This window comes from Acartia tonsa, chromosome 6 (assembly GCF_053477335.1).
Source record: "Acartia tonsa isolate MP-2025a chromosome 6, ASM5347733v1, whole genome shotgun sequence".
Lineage (NCBI taxonomy): Eukaryota > Metazoa > Arthropoda > Copepoda > Calanoida > Acartiidae > Acartia > Acartia tonsa.
In genome coordinates, this window is record NC_137265.1 from 34,951,356 (window position 1) to 34,973,173 (window position 21,818).

General features: G+C 33.7%; 2 protein-coding genes across 3 annotated transcripts in view; both read left to right on the forward strand.

The window, feature by feature from the left end:
- Positions 1–6,399, forward strand: part of Eip75B (Ecdysone-induced protein 75B) — a 164,215-nt gene extending 157,816 nt beyond the window's left edge. For both annotated transcript variants that reach the window (XM_080164520.1, XM_080164519.1), the window contains exons 8-9: positions 2,464–2,638; positions 3,246–6,399. In XM_080164520.1, the coding sequence (XP_080020646.1) occupies positions 2,464–2,638; positions 3,246–5,362 (2,292 nt within the window). In that variant the 3' untranslated portion in view covers positions 5,363–6,399. The remainder of the gene's footprint in view (positions 1–2,463; positions 2,639–3,245) is intronic.
- A 6,080-nt stretch (positions 6,400–12,479) lies between these two features.
- Positions 12,480–21,270, forward strand: LOC145322495 (uncharacterized). The gene is made up of 4 exons (XM_080164522.1): positions 12,480–12,591; positions 16,337–16,497; positions 16,863–16,933; positions 17,666–21,270. Exon 4 carries the CDS (start codon positions 18,689–18,691, stop codon positions 21,167–21,169), a length of 2,481 nt encoding a protein of 826 aa, XP_080020648.1. The 5' UTR covers positions 12,480–12,591; positions 16,337–16,497; positions 16,863–16,933; positions 17,666–18,688; the 3' UTR covers positions 21,170–21,270.
- Positions 21,271–21,818: the final 548 nt, after the last annotated feature.

The following is a 21,818-nucleotide window of genomic DNA, read 5'->3' on the forward strand; positions in this document are numbered from 1 at the left end:
ATGCTGCTTTAATGATAAAGACAAAGAAAAAAAATCTTGTAAATTATTTCAGTTTTAAAGAAAGGGGATAGTTCAACCAAGCATAAATAAACCGTAAATTTGCTAACTGTCAATTCTTTATATGTAAAATTTTTAATTTTTTTGTATAAATTTTTAAAGCCTTTAATTTTGACAAATTTAGTTAGTAATAATATACATTAAGTACACAACCCATTGTTGAAAATAAAATATCTTAAGCATTTCCTGTATAAATATAAATATATATAGTTCTATAATATACCATTTCCTCCCCCTTCCCCTTACATACTTATGATACTATAATATTACCTTGATCCCCCCTGCCCCCCCCCCCCGTAAACTAACTTTGTCCTTCTAATAACCTTCCCTTTATGCATTAAAATCCAGCCTTACTAAAATTCCCCGCCAAATATTATTATCTTCTTCCTGCCCCCCCCCCCCTCCCCAAACATATTTACAAATAGGGTATGGTTCAAGGTTGCACATTGAGTGGTTCCACACACTCACACACACACACACACACACACACAGACACACACACACACACACATTCAAGCAACAATAAGAACTAATTCAAATATGTGTATTAAGTATGTGTAGTGTCTAAATATAAAGTAGCCCCGCCCTAATTTTATCATTACTAGCCCAACGGACAACGCATAATTTTAACGGAATTTTATACATTAATAGTGCTATATTTATTTATAACATTAATATATAATTTCCTTAAATATAATACTAAGAAATCTAACTCTATTTCAAAAAGGGATTTTAAATAATACTTAAAAACTACTCTAACATTTAAGATATTAAAAATAAGACCCCTAAAATTGCCAAAGCATACCCCCCCCCCCTTCCCCTGTCCAAGCGTAACACGGGGGCTTTTATCTGAATAAACAGCATTTACTTTTTGCATTTGTTTGTTGCCAAGCATAACTGCTTTCAAAGCAAGTTTTTTCTCCAAAACTGCGCAAAAAAAGCTGCTAAAAGCAGTATAACTGCTAATAATGTTTAATCCATATATATGCCTTATGATTATAGGAATTTACATAGAAATTTGGATCTATATGATTGAATTGATTTTTGTTGCCAAGCTTGAAGTACAGACGGACAAACCCAAAGTATATATAGAGTAGCTTTGCTACTTAAATAAGGCAGTGAAGGTTGGATGGGGGGGGGGGGTTATTGTTGAAGTAGCATCTGTCCAATGACCCTTTATGTTTGTGTATATAGCAGGGAGGGTGGGGACATTGAATTGTAAATTACACTAGTACCCAAAGTTTTATGATTTTCGAAAGCTCAAAAATTTTGGGTGCTGTTATGAATCTGATTGATTAGTTCCAAACTAGTGTGTTCAAACTTTTTAACAATTAAGGACTAATTTTGTAAAACATCATTGGGGATGCTATGTCTTATCCCTTCAGATCCCTGGCATGTAGAAAGAGAGGAAAAAAGATGATATACATATAATACATAAAGTGCATATATACAATATAACACAACAAGGGGGGGCATTGAATCCCCTCAAGGTCAAATGACAAAAGTAGTAATATCCCCCCCCCCCCCAAACTTATTTCATTTCTTTTATAATAAGCATTGCACCCTCGAATACAACCCCCCCCCCCCCCAGCCGCCTCCAGCTTAACCTTTTCCCAGATCATAAATAAATATTAAGACTATCTGAAAAGTCAGTGCAATATCTAAAGCAGGAATATAGGGATAGTACAATGGAAGATAAATAATAAGGTGTACAAACTTTTCAACCAATAAATTAATCTGCATATGGGGTAATTTTGTTTGTCATCATTAGGGGGGACGAACATCAATTTATCGTCCATTGTCTTATTCCTTAAGATGCCTGGAAGAGGGGAATTCATATGTAAATAAATGCTTCTTATGTTTGTTTATCATGCGCCTTACAGAACAGAACTGCACTTTTCAATGTCAATTTTAGCGTAAATAAACACACACAACTCCCTCCCTCTCTCACATCTCCCTCCTCCCTCGGATATCTCCCTCAAATTGCACTTTCTGTGACGTACGTACGTACGGCGTTAATGGCCTTTAGGCCAAGATTATGTTGTGTAAAACAAACATTGTTGAAAAATTTGTTTATTTAAGGGAGGGAGGGGAGGGGGAAGAAAGTAGCAGATATGTGTAAATTTAAATATTCAAACATGAAAAAGTGTTTCAAGCAGATATAAAGAGAGAGAGATGGCAATGAGCTGTTTATTACACTAGTCCCCAAAGTTTTATTTTAACGTCTTACTATTCGTTGGCTTAACAACTTTGGGGAGTGTTCAAACGTTGCTCCACTAACTTTAATATGTAAAAGGTGTAATTTTGTGCATCATCATTGGAGATGTACATAAATTTTTCGGCCATTGTCTTATCCCTCTAGATCCCTGGTTTTAAGTAAATTTAACGGTTCTTTTTTAATTTCAGAGTTTGGTGTGTATGAACGGCGATGTGATACGGCGGGAGACAATATCGGCGATGCCGGCCGGCAACGCCAAGTTTTTGATGGACAACGTGTTCGAGCTGACCCAGAGGATAAACCGGTTCCAGCTGAGCGATGCTGAGATAGGTCTCTTCTGTGCTGTCGTCATCATCTCTGCAGGTATGTAGGCAGCTTAATGAGCCATAATGAAAAATCATGTTTCGTATTTCGTAGACAATTTCCCACTATAATAAGATAAAAATCATAAATTGACCTAAGCCTCCAGTCCATAGGGGCCAACATAACTGAGCTTAATATTAAATTATTTTTCATATTATTACCCGCGGAAAGCTGTCTATAAAACGATTCAATAAATACCCATTAATAACTAATTTATTACTTAAATCTATAAATTTCATAACTTTTTCTAATGAAACTGAAGACTTGAAAGTATCAGAAACCTAGATAATTTTTTTCTATGAAAATCCAAAAAGCCTTAAAATAAAACTTTTTTTCTTTGCAAAGGCTTTGAAAAATCTTTTGATGGAATGACCCAATTCTTTTATATGAACATAATATTGTGAATAATTTGTTGTCTTAAAAAAGTTATTTCTTATGGTTTCTCTTAGAAATTAGTTCTTTTGAAAACTTTACTCTATTATATAAAATCTTTTTTGAGGATTTTCAAGATATTAAAGTTAAAAGGTTTCTAGTTTAAATTATTCCATATTTTTTTCTTTCTTTGTAGAAAAAAGAAATTCCGTAATTTAATTGTTCATATCTTTAGATCGTCCCGGGCTAAGGAACGCCGAGTTGGTGGGTCGGATGCAGACCAAGCTGAAGAACATTCTGCAGAGCATCCTGGTGCCGCAGCATCCCCGCCACTCCGCCATATTCACCGAGCTCATCGCCATCTGCCAGGACCTGCGCACACTCAACACCCTACACACAGAGAAATTCTTACTACAGGCCAAAGTAATGCGGGACGAGGTTGGCGGCAGCTTGACGCCGTCCTCCCTCACCTCCTCCTCGCCGCTGCCGCCGTCCTCCTCATCCGCCGCTGTTTCCGTGTCGGTGGCGGCCCAGCACGCCATCCTCGGCCAGTCGTACGTGGACAGAGAATGGGAGGAGAACGCCAACTGCAGCACTGGCAGTCTGGACCGCGACTCCACGGGGTCCCGGTCGCCTCAATCCTCGTCCGACAGTCCCGCTACCAGTCACTCTTTCAGCATGGAGGACCTGCGCCGGTCCCCGTTGGGCTCCGTGTCTAGCAGCGAGTCCATCGCCAATTCTGAAACGTTTAGCAAACTTTCTGTTAATGACCTCAAAATTCACGGCTCCGTGTTGTTGAACGCGCTGACGTCACCAGCCCTGTCCGCACAGCTAGCGGGCGCCGTGTCCCAGTCACAGTCCGTGACCGGCGGCAGACATATTGGGTCAGTCAGCAGCCATCATCATCAACAACACCCATCAAGTAGGAAGCGTGAGCTGTCGCGCAGCGAGAGTGGTTCATCCAGTACAAGACAGACCAGCCCCTCCCCCCGGGAGCAGGATACCTCCAGCAGTAGTAACACATCAGCTGGCCACGGCCATCATCATCACGGCGGCCACAGCAGCAGCAGCCAAGAATCCAAGTGTCCGTACAAGGCGCGCAAACTGGACTCCCCCAGTGATTCTGGGATTGACTCTCCTAAGGCCCAGGGATCCCATAGTACAAATACAAGCGTGTGCTCGAGCCCGCGGTCAAGTATGGAGGACGGGGCAATGCTGCCCAACGCTGGCGATGACAATGAAGGCCGGCCCGACCTGGAGGAACAGCATCCGTTGTTGAAGCGGGCTTTGCAACAGCCTCCGCAGCCGTTTAACATGGGCGGTGGAATTTCCAATTTTCAGGATGAGGTGTACAAGCCACACAAAAAGTTTCGTCACAGTGACCGCAAGGATGGAGATGAGCCTACAAGCAGTACCCAGGATACAGGAAGCAGTGGCTCCGTATCCCCTGGCAGTAGCAGCAGCAGTCTAGTCCACAGCCACAGCATCCTTGCTAGTCAATTAGCGGCTCCTCCGACCTACCAGCGTCGCTCCAGCCCACCACCCGCCAGCGCCGCAAGCAACAGCATCAGTGCCCTGCTTGCTGCGGCCGCTGCCAACAGCAGCATGGTGTCGAGTAGCCAGCAGATGATGGCTGGAAGCAGTGGAATAACAACACTGTCCCGCGGAGCACCGCCCACCCACCACCAATCATTGTTGGCCACCACTTTGAGTCGGCCAGTGGCTGTGGCGCGCGCCAAACGCGACGAGGAGCGCAGCGAGCTGTTGGCCAACCTGATTCTTGACAGCGGGCGGTACCGTCCTCCCCCAAGCTCCCACCATCTTTTGCAGCAGCAACAGCACCACAACCAAAAGTCGCAGTCCTTGTTGATGTGTGCCATCACAACACCATCCTCTCCGTCGGCCTCCCCTTTGCCCGCCCATACGGCCACCGAGTTGGCGGCACGAGGCTGCTGGTCGCCAGCGGGAGCAGCAGCGGCGGCGTCTGTAGCTGCCAGCAGTAGTAGTAGCAGCAGGCATCTACCTGTACCTGTGGCACCTTCACACTCCACCACAACCTCGTCACCATCTTTATCAGGCTCCTTAAACGCCTCCTCTCTGCCCAGAGGCCTGGCGGCAGCCGCTGTGGCCAGCGCACAAAAGAAGTCAACCGCAACGGCCAACAGCAGCGGCGGCTTCAGCTGCTCCGACTCGGAGGACTCCATGCCGTTGAATCTTTGTGTGAAAAGTCCCGCCAGTCCATCCTCGGTGAAAAGTGACCAGGACGCTACCGCCGCCATGTTTGGTGCATCTGCTGTGAAAAAAGAGCCGCTGACAGCTGTCATTGGCGTAGCTGTTGATTCCTCAGAATAAACATTATTATCATCATAGTCTGAATAAATTAAACAGAATGACCACCTTACATATAATATTTATAACAAGATATATAAATAGATTAATAATAAAAACACCCACACACAAACACCATACTAGAGAAAATAAACAACCTGGACTGAATATGAGACAAAGAAAATATATTCTAGCTTAATAGAATATCAGCATTGGATTCAAATATCTTTCCTGTACCTAGAAAAAAAACAAAGAATCAGAGAATATGGAGTAGTTCTACCAACTTGAAACTTGTTGTTCACACCAAAACTCGTACTACACACCCAACCAACCAACAGCAAGAAAAAAAATAAAATATCTAGATGTCAAAATACAAGCATTACTATTAGTAATTTGTGGCTATTATAATCCTAACGTAAAAGTGGTTTCTAGAGCTGATACATAAATATACTTTATCAGCCCTGGAATCCCCTTTTTGATATCTTTAGACCTGTGTGCGTGTGGATGAAAGTTATCTCTGTTTAGTTTTTGGCTGTAAAGAAAAAGAAAATATATTTAAATTTCCTGTAAAATTATTTTTTTACAATTGCAAAAATTATAAGTCCTAAACATGTGATGAAAAGCACCTACAAAATTTTATCCCTAATTACTATTTTTTCCATTTTATTTTATAGACTAATAAAAAAACTACACTATATCCATGCGAAAAAATACTTATTATTTCCAGTGGCATTAATATTAATAATAATAAATTAGATATTTGTCATATCTATATTTTGAATTGTAAATAATTAAAAAAGATGATAAAGATCTAAATTGGCTGTATATTCCCAATAATTATTACATTTTACATACAGCTATTAATTAGGCTGTATTACCAAAAAAACAAAAAAATCACTTTTATTTTTAAACTTAATAATTAAAAAATACAGAAAGCAAGGGAGGTGTTTGCAGAATGAAAAGTCAAATTTCTGGTGCAATATAAAAAATAATTAATTGAAATCATGTGCACCCCCCTTCTTTCTTCTACACCCCCTAGCCGGACCCCCCCTTACCACCCCCCAGCTACCCCCCTCTGTATTATCTATATAATGTTTGGTTATATAGTTAATCATTTTGTGATATTATTCCTCTTTATATAAGGTATGTTGTATGAAATTAGTATAAACTAAATAATGAGATAGAGAGAACCTAACAGAAAGCAGGCCTGCTCTCTATTAGGTTCTCTCTCTATCTCTCTTTTAAAAATGTTAGCATTTGGCAAACATGATTCTGATGATCAATTAATAAAATCTGTTCAAGATTCACACTTACAAAGATTATAATAATATATATTATATATTGGCATTTCAGCAACTTAAAAAAAAGAATATTTTTAGATAATTCAAACATTTTTTTCTTTCTTTCATGGGCGCTATACAAATGAAATGCCCCTTTTTTATAGTCAAAAAAAACAGAGGGGAAAAATTCCTTCATTTCTAAAAGAAAAATGCAATTTGTTAAAAAAAAATATATTTTTTCAAAATTTTCACTAAATTGATGGCAAAATTTATTAGTCTTGGTGAGCTAATATTTAGATTTTTTGATAATTATCATCATATATATTTAGTAATCGATTGTGGTCTTTTAAAATACAAAGAAAAATATTTTTGACAACTTTTTTTTCCAACAAAAAAAAAGCACAATATGAAATTTGTTGTAAAACCAAAAAGAAAATATTTATAAAAACATTTTATTGTATAGCCTAGATAGATATTAGGACCCAAGCAATGTAAAAACTAGACCATTAATCGGGGAAAAAATAATAATATTAATAATTCTAAACATTGTAGATCTCCAAATAAAAAGAAATTCACCCAAAAAAAATTCGGTGGCCGGACGTTAGAAATATTTTTTTGCCCACAGCCGCCAAATTTTTATGGGCAGAATTTTTAAATAAATCTTTCATTTATTTTCATTATTAATATATGTTAAATTCAATAATATTGTAAAAAAAAAAAAATACTGTTGTCTATATCTATCTAGCTAGATTGTCATTATAATGAGATAGAAAAATTTTCTGTCTCGCTATCTTTATAGCTAGATATATGAGGACAACAAGATTGCAAATACTGTGCGAGAATGAAACTTTTTTCTTTATTGTAAAGATAAAAAGTCGACAAATTGAAGAAAAAAATCGTTTAAATATATGTGACTATAAAAAATATATGTTTTTTTCATTTTTGGTAGAAGGTTAGAATTGTGTGTTTTAAAAGCAAAGCTTTTCTATAATTTGATTAAGGTTACTACGTCCGCCTGTTAGCTCATAACGTTAATTGAGGCTTGTTAGAACTTAAAACTTTGCAGGAGTATCTATAAAATAGTTATGTAAATTTAGAAAAAATGTCTGTCCATTTTAGAAAGTTTGCTTTTTCCGTAGGTAGATTATATGTTTAGAAGTTGTCTTTTACATTTAAGTAAAGGTTCTCAATAAATCATGTTGGTAGACCTATATCAACTTCACTAAATATTGACATCAACTTCTTAAAAATTCAGTCAATCTGTTGGTAAATATTCATCTGGTTTGTTAATCTTCGCTTTTATGGATGTTGTCATTCATGTTATTTCCACAATGAACACAGCAAAACTATTTAAAGAGCTTAGTAAATGGATATATTACTACTAAAACTAGATTTTTATGTTCTCAAGTAAAGCGGGCTAAAGTAACGATTCTCCCCCTTTTCCCAATCCCCTTCCCTCCCACTGGATGATCGAACTGACCAATAAATAAGTTGCATGTTAGCAAGCTAAATTGACGAAAATTTTTCACCTATCATAGACCATTCAGGGTAATATACCTATTGAAAGATTCATTAGTGTAAAGCAAGATGTTTAACAATTGATATATGATATAAGTGGATATATTGACACGGGAAAATTTGTCGTCAATTGAGCTTGCTTATATGGTTAGTTCCTTCATCCAGTAGGGGATGGGTTATGGGGGGTATTGTTATTTTAGCTAGCTACTTGTTTTACTTTATTAGAGTAAATAAAATTCTGGTGTAATAAGATTTAAGTAATTATAAATCCATTAGCAAGCAGTTTAACTTATATATTTTAAAATTATAACAAGGATGACGACATTCATAATTACCGAAAATAAATATTTTCCAGGGCTATTTCTCTCCGAAAAGTTAAAACTATAATTCCTTGAACCTTTGGAGAAGATTTTAGAGTTACTTCGCACCGAAAAATCAATTAATTTATAATAGACTTCGTTGAATAATAACCGATTAAATCCAAATTTTTATAATGAGCAGTTGGACTAAAAAACAACATTTGATGTCATAAATAATCCATGGATCTAATGCTATAAGACAGTGGCATATAAATTGATGTACATCCGGAATGATAATGCACATAATTAACCCGTTTTTAGATTGGAATTAGTGGTTAAAAAGTTTGGACACTCAATTTAATGAACCAACCAAGTGAAGTCTCCAAAGTTGTTAAGTCAAAGAATAAAAAAACGTTATAAAAAAATTTTGGGGACCCGAAAAAAGAATGGGACATCGGACGATATATTTATGTACAGGCTATTATGATAATCAAAGGTTATACCTAAAGTATTCAAGATTATTGGTTGCAAAGTTTGGACACAGTAACTGTGCAAAGACTAATCATAAATCAATCTAGAATAGCTTTAAAGCCAACGAACAAAAAAACTTGTTTAAAAACTTAGAGGTACTAATAATTTTAAGTTCAATGTCCCTTCCCTCCCTGCTTTCAATGATTAAGAAATGAAAATTCAAGTAAATCAATATCACTGTTAAATTAAGGATGACAACGTCCTTAAAAGCAAAGCAAACCAGTCGTAATTAAAGAGATTTTTTGTTAATACCATCGTGTCATAAGAATCATCATTGAGAAAAATTAACAGTCTATTGTCAGTTTAATAAAAAAAAACATGCTCGATATTACACAAGAGACATTCTGGTTCTTTTTCCTTTTTTCCAATTGATCATAAAAAAAATGTTTACAAGAAGTTTAACAATGAAAACATCAAGTACCAAAGCACAAAAAATTATGAATGGACATTTCACAGATTTAAAGAGCATAAAACAAGAATTAATTTATGGATAAAATCACAAAACTTTTCAAATGTATTTTTTAATATGCAAATAGAAGTTTTTGAACCCTGTGGGCCTACCAAGTACCAAATATAAACTAACCTAACCTAACATAAAGTAAAAAACAAACAGATTAAAAAAATACAATTCTCCTTATTTTATTTTCAATTTATTTCAAATACAGGGGGAGTTGGTTTTCAGTGCTCGACTAGCCAATTTAGGTATTAATAACAAGGGGGTGGTTGTCAGATTTGCCCTTGCCTAACCATGCAAGGATACCCAGCCCCGAATATAACCTCACCTAATTAAAGAAATAAACGAATATCTCCTCCCCCCCCCCCCCCAACATTATTTTCTATTTTTAAATTAATGGGGGAGGGAGAGCAATTGCTCATTATGGTACTTTGTGTGAAATCATTGACAATTAATAAAATATTAGGTCAATAATTGGCCATATGATTAAAATCATGATAATTATTATTTTATAGTCATAGTTTTAAAAGCGAAGATTTTCTACAATTAGGATCGGTATGTCCATTGTCAGCCGTAACAAATAGCAGTTAATTAATTAAGACATGTTAGAATTGTTCAAGCTTTGCATGTTTGATTCCTGCAACGGTTAGATAAAATTTAAAAGGTTGGAAATTTGGAATCATTCAGAATTAAAGCATTGGATGCATGGAATTGTTATTTATCGAATTGTATTATAGACAGCTTTACGCGGGTATTGAAATGAAAAGTATAAGATTAAAAAACTCAGCCCCTCGTTGCTGGCAAACCATACATGTATTTTAGTATTTCTGAGAACCTGTTCTAATCCAGCTGATATTAATCGGTTTCGAAGCCATACTGGAAACTATCTTGCAATGCTTCTAGGCGAAAAAATAAAAAAAATATTTTAATTTATTTTAAAATCACGCAACCTTACACTTAAATTTCGCAGCAGGAACCTAAAATTTAAACCCGATTGTGTGCAAAATAAGTTTCCAAAAGAAAGAATTTTAAAGTTATGTTTTAACTGAGGCGCTGCTGACGAGTCCTGAAGTATCGTAAAGGAACTGGGCAATTGTACGGAAATACTAATTACTGTTACGCATAAAGACAAACCTTTTTTCGGAAACGACTGTTATGAAGATCCCTATAAAAACAGGGATCTTAAGAAATAGGACAATGGCTGATAAATTAATTTACATCCCCAACGATGATATACAAAATTATCTAACAGCTAGAAATTTAAACATTCGATCACTCAATTTAATGAACCAATCAAAATTGAATAAAAGTCCCTAAAGTTGTTAAGCCAACGGATAGAAAACATTATTATAAAACTTTGGGGACTAGTGTAATAAACGGTTCAATGACCCCTTCCTCCCTGATGATAAACACATGATATATCAATATTCTTGATAACACATTCTAATTTAATAACAGCTTTTACAATTATTACAGTTTAATTATATGTCTTAAAGCATTTAAAAATCATTCACTGTTAAACCGACAAACTGACAGACAGACGGACCAAGTAAATTATATACTGGAAGGTTGGTAAATAATAAATAATCTCATCACATTAAAATTCAACAGTCTATCTTGAATAGCAGCCATGAAATTCACGTTTTCCCCATTATCAACAGACGGACAGATTTATATACATGCTTTGCTACTATCAAACCCCTTCATTGACACACAAAAATATATCCTTATTAGTTACTTATCGCATCGTATTATAGACAGCTTTCCGCGGATATTTAAAATGAAAATTGATAAGATTTAAACAAGTTTGGTTAATCCCGACGGGCGGCAGATACTTGGTAACAAAACTGGAATAATTTTATTGTTTTAATTTTAACATTCGTGGAAAATTATCTGTAAAGCAGGTTCTAGTCCAGCGGATATCAATCGGTTTCAAAGCCATTCTTGGAAAATTAATTCCACAATATAAACAAATTCATCAGGAAAGTAAGGGACGGGAGAGTGAAAGTAAAATTAATTTGCTGCTATATTTATAAGCCACTAAATGTTGAATCTTAATCCGAGAGCTTATTGTCCTATCCCTTAGATCCTTGCACAGACAAGACCTACCCCCCGCTATACCCACACTCCCACTTATCACGGGAGGGAGAGGATATTGGACTGTAAATTATACTTGTACCCAAAAAGTGTTGGGTACTTTTTAACATCTTAATAGGAGAGTTTAAACAATATCTAAACACACAAAAAAAATTTAATGTACAGAAGAGGTAATTTTGCTAATCATAATTGATAGTAAAGAAAAATTTATCCTTCATTGTCTTATCCCTGAAATCCCTCCCAACAAGTTTTTTTATTGCCTAAATAATTAAGTCAAATCACGGTGTTCAAATTTGAAAGAAAAATTTTAATTTTTAAAAATTTATATTCATCTTATGTGTCCTAATACTATTAAATGTATATATGTAGATGGTAAATTGTTAGACAAATTATTTCAGATAAGCTTAGCTTAAGTCCAGAGCAGGTTTAAAGCTATATAGAGTAAAGGTAATGGGAGCTGGGTTGACAAACCAACACCACTAAATTTTCAAATTACAAAGTAATGGAATGTCTCTGTCTGTCTATCTTTTCAGATAAAGCCAATGAGGGCATGTGACATGCAAAAATAAAATATATTGACTTCTAATACCTTGGTTTTAGGCTATTTTATTGGGTGGTTGAGACCTCGCTCTCCAAAATTAAGAAGGACGAATGATTACAGACCCAACTTGTAAATCCTTAGAATAAAAAAACTCAAGGCATAAGACTTTTTAGATTTATTCAACGTTTCGAGGGCAAAACTGCCCTTATCATTAGGAATTTTTTGACAATGAACATTGTTAACAAAAATTTTTGATTAATTTTTTTAACTCTTCAAACTAAATTAAAAATAGAAAAAATAGGCAAAAAGATGAATAATAAAAATGATGTTTTTGTTTGGCAACCTAAACATATATGCATTACTATACTGACTCATCATGATTGCTTTAAAAGTTGAAATATCAATCCGGTTTGTGTTAATTTTATCCCAAAAGAAAGAATTGAAAATAGTTTACTAAAATACTACATATGTTAGTCATAAGATTTGTTCAGACTTATTTATACGTATACTACTTATGTGATTTTCAATATAAGGTACGAATAATTATTTATCCCATCATATTATAGAAAGTTTTCCGCGGATATTGAAATTAAAAACTACGATAAAACCAGTTTTGTCAACCCCGAGGGTCCGGGCTGTCAAAACTAGTGTCAATTTTTATTTTAATATTTGTGGAAAATTATCTGTAATACGAAGCTATACATGATTTTTTAGAACTGGTTATAACCAAGCGGATATTAATCGGTTTTGAAGCCATACCGAGAAAAAAATTAGTAAAAAGAAGGTGTCCTAACTTTTGTGATTTTTTTTTAATTAGCTAGTCGGTGTTTTTTTGTAAGTTTTAGATGTAAAATGATCCATAGAATTTAGATATGCAATCGGTTTTTTGTAGGCCTCTTAATAATAGCGAAGCTTATCTATATTTTTGAAGTAATTTAAATTTGTTTTTAAATTAAGTTTGTTTTAAGGTAGTAAAACGCAACAAAAAAAAAGAAGAAAATTGCTATTATGAACAAAAATATTAAGATCTTTAATTTGACACCTTACTTTTTGAATTCTGTTGAAAAAAATCTATTTTGTTGAACACCGTTGAAAAAAAAACTTTGAACCTTTAGTGATATATATTTATTTAAATATCTAGTCGGTGTTTTTAGTAAGTAGTAGATGTAATTGTAAAGTGATCCATAGAATTTTTATATATAATAGTTTTTTTTTGTAGACATCTTTTTTTTGAAGTAATTTAAGTTTTAAAAAAAATTAAGTTGGTTTTAAGGTACTAAAACGCAACACAAAAAGAAAATTGCCATTATGAACAAAAATAGTAAGATCTTTAATTTGACACCTTACTTTTTTATTTCTGTTGAGGAATAATTTTTGAAAAAATATATTTTGTTGAATCCCGTTTAATGAAAACTTTGAACTTTGGGAGCTCGTCACAAATGGGTTAAAAAAATAACAAAAGTTAGGACATGTTCTTTAAAAAGATATAAATAAAATCATATTATCCTATTCTATAAAGTAAAAAATTTTGGTTTTTAGCAATTTTTTTATTTAAGCCTTTGGATGCTTTTAAGGCTTTTTTCCATTATTAAGATAATGAGCCTCTTCTATATAAGGGTGCAGCCTCTTGTATCATAAAATTTAATTATCCACAGAAGAATACGCTCAACCAAAAGTTAAAATGCAACATATATTTCATTTTAAGTTGAAATAAACTTAAGGGCCATAACCCCCTCACTACAGGCAACTAAAAAACAAGGATGACAACAAGCTCTGAAATGGCAGGACAAACGAACATTAACACTGGTAGAGTGTCAGAATATACATACATGTATTAAAATTTAAACAAAATTGTAAGTATTTTTGTTGAAAAACGGCTTAAATACTGGAAAATGTTTAAGGACATACGTACATTTTTAGGACTTGATTATAGAGTTGTCCTAGGAATCAGTATTCCGAAAAGCAGATCAATCGGATTATTATATCGCACTAAAAATTTGAAAACTGTAGGACAATTCTAACATGCCTAAATTAACGAAAAAAGCTATCGGTTCCGCACGGACGGTTGTACGGACGGATCTACCCTAATTATAGAAAAGCTTCACTTTTAAAAATGTATATTGCAGTAAATGTTGAAATAACCCTCTCAAATACTATTTTTAGTATCATGTATCATACAATACCAAATTCTCATTTTCAAAAGCAAAGCTTTTTATAATTAGGATTGGTTCATTTGTAAATGTTTGATGGCCATTAGCATTATTTTAGGCATGTTAAAAATGTACAATTGATTTCAAAGATACATTTATGCCTTAGGTTATGTACTTTAAATAAAACTAGCAGCTACGTCCCTAGAGGCCTTTATGGGCACTTAAAAAGGGGGGAGTTGAATTTGATAACTATATTTTTTTAAATTTAAAATAAAAAAATTAAGGATGAGAATTTTTGGTGTGGAGGGGTTGATTTTTTTAAGGGGGGGTTTAAACCTTACTGAGACCAATGAGAAGCTTCTCTGTTAAGGAGAACTCGATCGGTTAAGCGGTAAAAAGACGTCAAATGGAAAAGTTGTGTTAAGAAGGCCTACTGTCACACACGCACACAAACTACACAGTTTTCATTTACACACACACACATACTCAGGGCGTTCACACACACACACACTTAGCGTGTGTACACAAACATACACACTAAGGGCGTGCACACACATCCTTTGCACACTTATTGAAAAAATCCACACATAAAAATTCACTTGCAACTAAAATGCCTAGTTTTAAAAGCAACACTTTTCTTTAATTAGGATTGATCCATCCATACTTCCACGTGTAACGGTGAGCTCTTTTCATTATTTTAGACATGATAACAGACAAACATCCTGTTACTTTATCATTAGGATTTTTATTTTGCAGGTCCTTAGTAGCTTTACTCCTAACAATCATTTTATCCTTTGTGTATAGGTAAAAGGTACATAAAAATTATTATTTCCTTTTTGTAGACTATCTACTTCATAAGTAAAGTAGGTCTGTTCATCCAGGGAGTAAGGGAGGGGACAATGGATCGAATATTCAATCTTTAGGAGTCTCAGACTTTGGGTACTTGCTTAAAGGGAATGTGCAAGAATTTAGCAGTTTCTGAATGAGTTTGGGTACTTGCGCAAGAAATGCCGCTTCTCACTGTGTTAGTTTTGAATATATATAGTTTTGCAGACAGAGAGTAGTTTAAATATATATACACGGCCACCCTCCCATACTCTATTTCACTCCCTTCTCCCCCACCTCCTTTTTTAAAGTAGACGAGAAAGGGAAATGGAGAAGGGAGGTGGAGAAATAAACAGGATAAAAGGGGCAGGAAGGCGTGTGGGTCATATTCTTGCCCAACCAGCTAGCAGTTATCCTACACGCCTGCCTGCTCCTTTTTTCCGTGTTCACATCACTTGCCCCTAAATCTCTTTTCTCTTTCCCTCTTTTCAGGGAGATTTTTCTAGTAATTAATTACAGAATGGTTATGTCAGTCTGTAATACTGGTCATCTAATTTTCAAATGATTGCTTTTTTTCTTGGAACTTTTTTTTAGTTTATGGTTTTCTAGATTTAATTAACAATCACTTTACAATTTCCACCAAATTTTCTGGATTATTCTGGATTTCATGGCCTTTCTTCAAAAACTCTTAAATTGAATTAATTGCCCATTGTCCCCTCCCTTACTCCCTGCTGTTCATCCCTCTTTTTCTTTCTCTTCATATTTAATATTTTGAACTATAAATGATTTGCTGCTTATTGATAGAATTTACCATGTTGATATTAAAACATATCTATGATTTGATTAGATAATACAAGATTTGTACCCATAGAATCTTTTGTAAAGATTTCCAAAAGGTATCTACAACTTTTTTTGTCTGTTTAACTTGGCTCTCTGTGTCCACCCACATTGATATGTATCCTTTTTTAAAAATATTGAAATGAAATTTATGAAATTAAACTGAACTACCAAATAAGACGGAATTAAAATGAAATTTATGAAATTAAACTGAACTACCAAATAAGACGGAATCCTGTAATCTCATGTAAATTTTTTCCTTACTATTGCGTTTCTAGCATGCAACACTTTTTTATTTCAACTTTATAAATATTTGGCAATATGTCTTTGCTATGGATGTGGTCATCCTATAATTTATATTTTATAATCTTTATAATATAACACAAAAATTTTATCATATACAACAAGACAAAAATAATTGAACTTTAAGTTGATTTAGTTTTTACTAAACCTCTTTCAATTTTAGGCAATTTTGTTGACAAGAGAGTGTTGTCGACAAAACATGTGACAGTGTTGCAAATATAGAAACTAGAAGTAGTTGCTACCCCAACAACAGCTGGTAGTGCTGATACTGCTCCTGCAAAGAACAAACTTCTTTGCAATGCTATAGCTGTATACTGGGTTGAGGTAAGTCTTGTTAAAAGGTTGAAACTTATATTATCTTGGAGAAATTATCTTAATCTTGCTATAGCAAAAGATCTCATTGACAAATGCAATTACCTCTTAAAAAGATTGTTATCTACTTTAGGGCAGAGGAAGTAATTCAACTTACACAATACTAAAGATTGGAGGCTAAGCCAATCATTGTAGAAATAATAATTTGCAAGAGCTGAGGGATTAAAGATTAAAAATTTAGTTAAAAATGGTCATTGATGTAATTGTGTTTATTAAAATCAAAATTTGAAAACAATAAAAATTTCTTGTTTCTACTGAATTGAAGAACTCTAAAATTACTTGTGCATTTAGTTATGTAATCATAAAATTTTATTTAGAAATGGAGAAATTTGGAACTGAAATGGATGAAAACACTGGTTGTGCAGGTCCTGGTAGTGAAACTAAAAAGGTATATATTCTGCATTTTGAGAGTGCATAATTTTGGTATTAGTCTTTAAAAATATACCAAAAAATTATTTAAATTATTTTAACAAAACATTCAAAGTTATAAGAAAACCAAAATATTCCAAAATATCATTACCTAGTAAAAGATATTTTAAAGCATAATACAATTTAAAGATCAAGGTATGATCCTGCAGGCTCTTATCCTTATTGTTTAAAGAAATTTTTGTATGTCTCTCAGGGGCGTCCAAGCTTTTTATTTTGGGGGGGGTAAAATTTTTTTAAGGGAGGGTAATTCGGTTTTGAGGGGGGGTAAAATGGCGCGCAAAGCGCGCCGCAAATTTTTTTTACCCCCCCCAAAATTTTTACCCCGGGGGTAAAATTTGCTTGGGGGGGGTAATCTAAATTTTATCAAAAATTTAGTATTAAAAATGTGCGCAAAATTGTTTGGGGGGGATAAATACCCCCTCCTAAATGGTTGGGGGTGCCTACGGTACCCCCAGGGTAGGGGTAAATTTTAAATGGGGGGGGGGGGGGGTAATCGCCCCATTACCCCCCCCCCTTGGACGTCTATGATGTCTCTTCTGTTGACAATTTTCTATTTTTATTTTTGAACTTTAAAGCATTTTACATATTTCAATTTTGTGAAAATCCAATACCATTTCCATGATGCTATATGCAAATTCTATTACTAAGAAAAAAGGCCTGAAAATTATGACTTTACACATAATACATTTAGAATGAAGTTGAGATGGGGTCTACAAATCCTTCCATGTGTACAATTGCATGTGGACTACAATTTGGAGTTTTCCCTTTATCATCCCAAGATTTTCAATCATCAAATTTGGCTGAAGAATTTAGTAATATGAGTATAAATTTTCAAGGCCCTGCAGGAAACAATCAGAGAATCTTAGCTAAAGAAAAGATTAATGCGATAAAAGAAAAAGTAGCTGATTATTATTATGATCCCGACTGTAAAGTTATAGCTATTCCAAATCATTATGTAGTACCAAAGAAACCAACTGTGTTAGGTAAAGAAGGGAAAAAGAATCAAGATGATCAAATTTTGGACAAACATTGTGAAGAACTCTTACATGATCACATTGTTAATGCTGCTAGAAAATCAAAGACTGAATATTTTGTGATGAATGGATTTCAATCTGGAGATTGCATTCAACAATTAGTTAAGAAGGGTAAAGACATCAGAGGAAAAGATCAAACTGCAGATTTTAATGAGCATGAAATAAGAATAAAGGCATTGTTGGACATTGAAGACATTTCCAAGGAAAAACTAGATTTATGCATAGAGGAACATTTAAAATGGAAAGAAAACAAGCTTGAATTAAAAGATTCAAAGAGCTGGCTGTTTAAAAAGGAATGTTTTATAGATAATGAAAGTTCATCTGAAGTTGGAGATTAATAGTAATTACCTTTTCTTAAATATCTTTAGTTTTGATATATTTTTCTAAATATAAAACATTTAATATTACAGGTGCTTAAGCAGCAAATAGGCAATAAAACAAACAAAATTGAAAACACATTCTTGTATAAGTTTCCTATTAGCAATCTGGAGAAATTTTATACCTATCAATACTTTAACTACAGACTTCAAGAAACAAAAACAGAATGGGATTCTCTAATCATTATTCCAGAACACAGTGCTATAATAAATATAGAGGTTAAACTAGGACCTAAAGAAAAAGGAGATAAACTAAAGTTACTAATAGATGCTGCAGATCAAACTAAACAACACTTTTCTTTCATGCAGAAATTATTTGGAGGTATGATTTCTAACAGTTGGATGTTTGTCAGGGCTGCATTTGTTCCTTACTTGCCAATTCTCGAAGAAACTAGAAAGCCCTGTGTCAACTGTCAGCAATTTATTCTACAAGATGTTGATGATGTAACACCTTGGTTGAAGCAGATATCTGAACACAAGCTAGTTCATTCTGATAACCATGATAAGACAGAATATGAAAATCTTGTAGCTGAATTGATATATCATATTTCAATAAAAGAATCAAGTAGATTTAATCAATTGATATTAGATTCATTGACAGTTAGCAGAGAAACCGAGAAAGCATTCACAGGAAAAACTGTTGGCATATCAGGAGAAACCTCTATTCCTAAAAATATGCTAACTGATGAACAACTAGAATTAACAGGACAGGCTGAAAGAGTATCAGGAAAAAGCTCTATTTCTGTAAATATGCTAACTGATGAACAACTAGCATTAACAGGAAAGGCTGAAAGAATATCAGGAAAAAGCTCTATTTCTAAAAATATGCTAACTGATGAACAACTAGCATTAACAGGAAAGACTGAAGGACTTTCAGGAGATAGTAATGTTCCTAAGAATATGTTATCTGGTGAACAATTAAAATTACCAGAAATGATTGATAAGCTATCAGAAGGGAGCAATGTTTCTGTATACATGCTCAACAAAGAACAGTTGCAAGCAGTACACTCACCAGCTAAATTCCTTATCATAGATGGTGAATATGGTACTGGTAAAACATATGTACTAAAGGAGAGAGCTAAAAAATGTGCAAAAGCTAATAGTAAAGATCAATTATTTTACATTGATATAACCGCACTTTCACATAGATTTCATGAAAAGTTTGCAAGAGCTGAATCTTCTGTCATGGACAATATAGCTGTAGTAGATTTTGACTCATATCCTAATATCAAAGTTATTAATACTAGATATTTAGGGATTAGTGAAAATCCTTATCGAAGTGATATAGTCAATGCTTTAAACAGATTTTTAAGAGATAATCACTGTGATCATTTATTTATTGATGAAATGATAATTGGAGAAATTGTTTTTCCTAACTCTATAGAGACAATTTGTGTTAACTTAAAAGTAATAGATGAACTTGCTTTAGGTTTCAGAGAAGTTTTTAAAAAAGAGAAAGCAATGTGGTTAGAAACTATGAGAGTGAATCATAATGCTGTACATGTTAATCTCACCAAAAACATGAGAAATTCTCAACAGATTCTTCATTTAGCTAAAGCTTTAGAACAGGATTCTACTCAACAAATGTCTTGTTCTCCTGATACTAATGTCATGGGTAACCATAACTTTTACAACAGAAATGTTTATGACATTAATCCTAGTTTATTAGTTGTAGCTGCTGTAAACAAATATTTCATACATAAACCTAAAGAAAGTGTTGTTGTATTATCAGAAAGAACATATAGTAATATAGTGTTTGAATTGTTACACAAACACTTTTCCTCAACTACATCAGTTGTCAGAGATTTTAGGGAATACATACAAAAACCTGAAGGCATATTGGTAACAAGTATAAAAGAATTTCAGGGTGCTCAAGCAAGGAACATTATCATATGTGATAATGTTCCAAGGTTCTTTACTATTTTTAGAAATTCAATACTTAGAGCAATGTCATATGCAATTATTATTTTTAAAAATAAAGCTGAAACTAAATTAAATAGTTCTGGAGCAATTGAAGATAAAAATCTGCATGAATATATTTGTCCTGAAGGAAAAGCTCTACAGTTTCATCACTATAATAATAAAGATAAACGTGATATTAGTAGCTTAACTATGACAATATTAGATAAGTACAAACTATTTGACCAGGATGAGAGTATTACAATCATTACATACTCAAGAATTTCTAAAGATATTATCAGAGAGGCCAATACAAAGGAGTTTCTTAGTTTACCTAAAAAAGATAGAAGGGATCAAATTAAGAAGAAAATTAACTCAGATTACAAAGAACTATATGAAGATGTAAAGAGAAACATTTCTAGAAATTATGCTGATATATCTTGGAGCTACTATGACATTGACTATGACATCCTGGCAAAGAAAGTGTTTGAAGAAGAAATAGTAAACAAGCCAAGACATATCAATTATGTCAATATGGTTAGAACACAATATTTTAATGCACTCAATGAATTCAAGAATATTATTATATTTTCTGATGAAAATATTGATTTTAAGTATGAATTAGCAGCTTGGGGAAATGAGTATTCACTAAATTATTCAGATGAGGAGACAAGCATAGATGTTGAGCGGAGTAAGAAGAAGAGAAATGAATATGATTTACTTTGTAGAGATATAATTATGTTATCTCAACCAAAGTTTGCCATAGTTGTACATGATGGCAATATAGAAATTTTCAGTCAGCCTAAAGAAGCTCTAAACCTAATTGAGGATGATATCCTACATGAACAAATAGCTGTAACAAAAACTGCCCTTTCAAATCAATAAAAAAGTTTCATTGTCTCATATTTACCCCTCTATTTTTAAGAAAATGTTATTTCACCATATTTTAATAAATATATTTGATTTAGTATAATGAATAATGATTATTTTAAGTCTTATTTGATTTTTTTGCATCTTCTCTATAATTTATTTTTCAAGTAAGATTTAAGAATAAAGGTAAAAATTATAAAATTCTTTAATCTTTAATATATAGAAGTAATGGTTTTTTTGTCTTAAGCTTAGATTTCATACTAAATTATTTGAATTTTCCTTTTTAAGGAAGCCTCATATACATAGTTTTTGGGATGGTTTTAGGATATTTTATATGTCGATTTAAGCAATTGGTTGGTTTTAAGCTTTTTTTCTGCCCATGTTTACCCAGTTGAAAACAGAGCCCGTAGATGCTAGAGTCACAGCCTCTAGTCGTATAATATAAATTAGTAAGCTTTATTGTCTGAAGCTAAAGATCTTCGGAAATACTGGTCCAAATTTGTATACTTTTCAGGGAATCTTTATGAATGTCTTGGGGTTGTTTTGGGCCCCGCCTTCTACTTAAAGCTAGGGGCAAGGTAGTTAGTATTGTAAGTAACAATAATAAGATAACAATATTCTTATGCAAAAAAATTGTTTCTCTATAATTTTTCTTGTAAGTAAG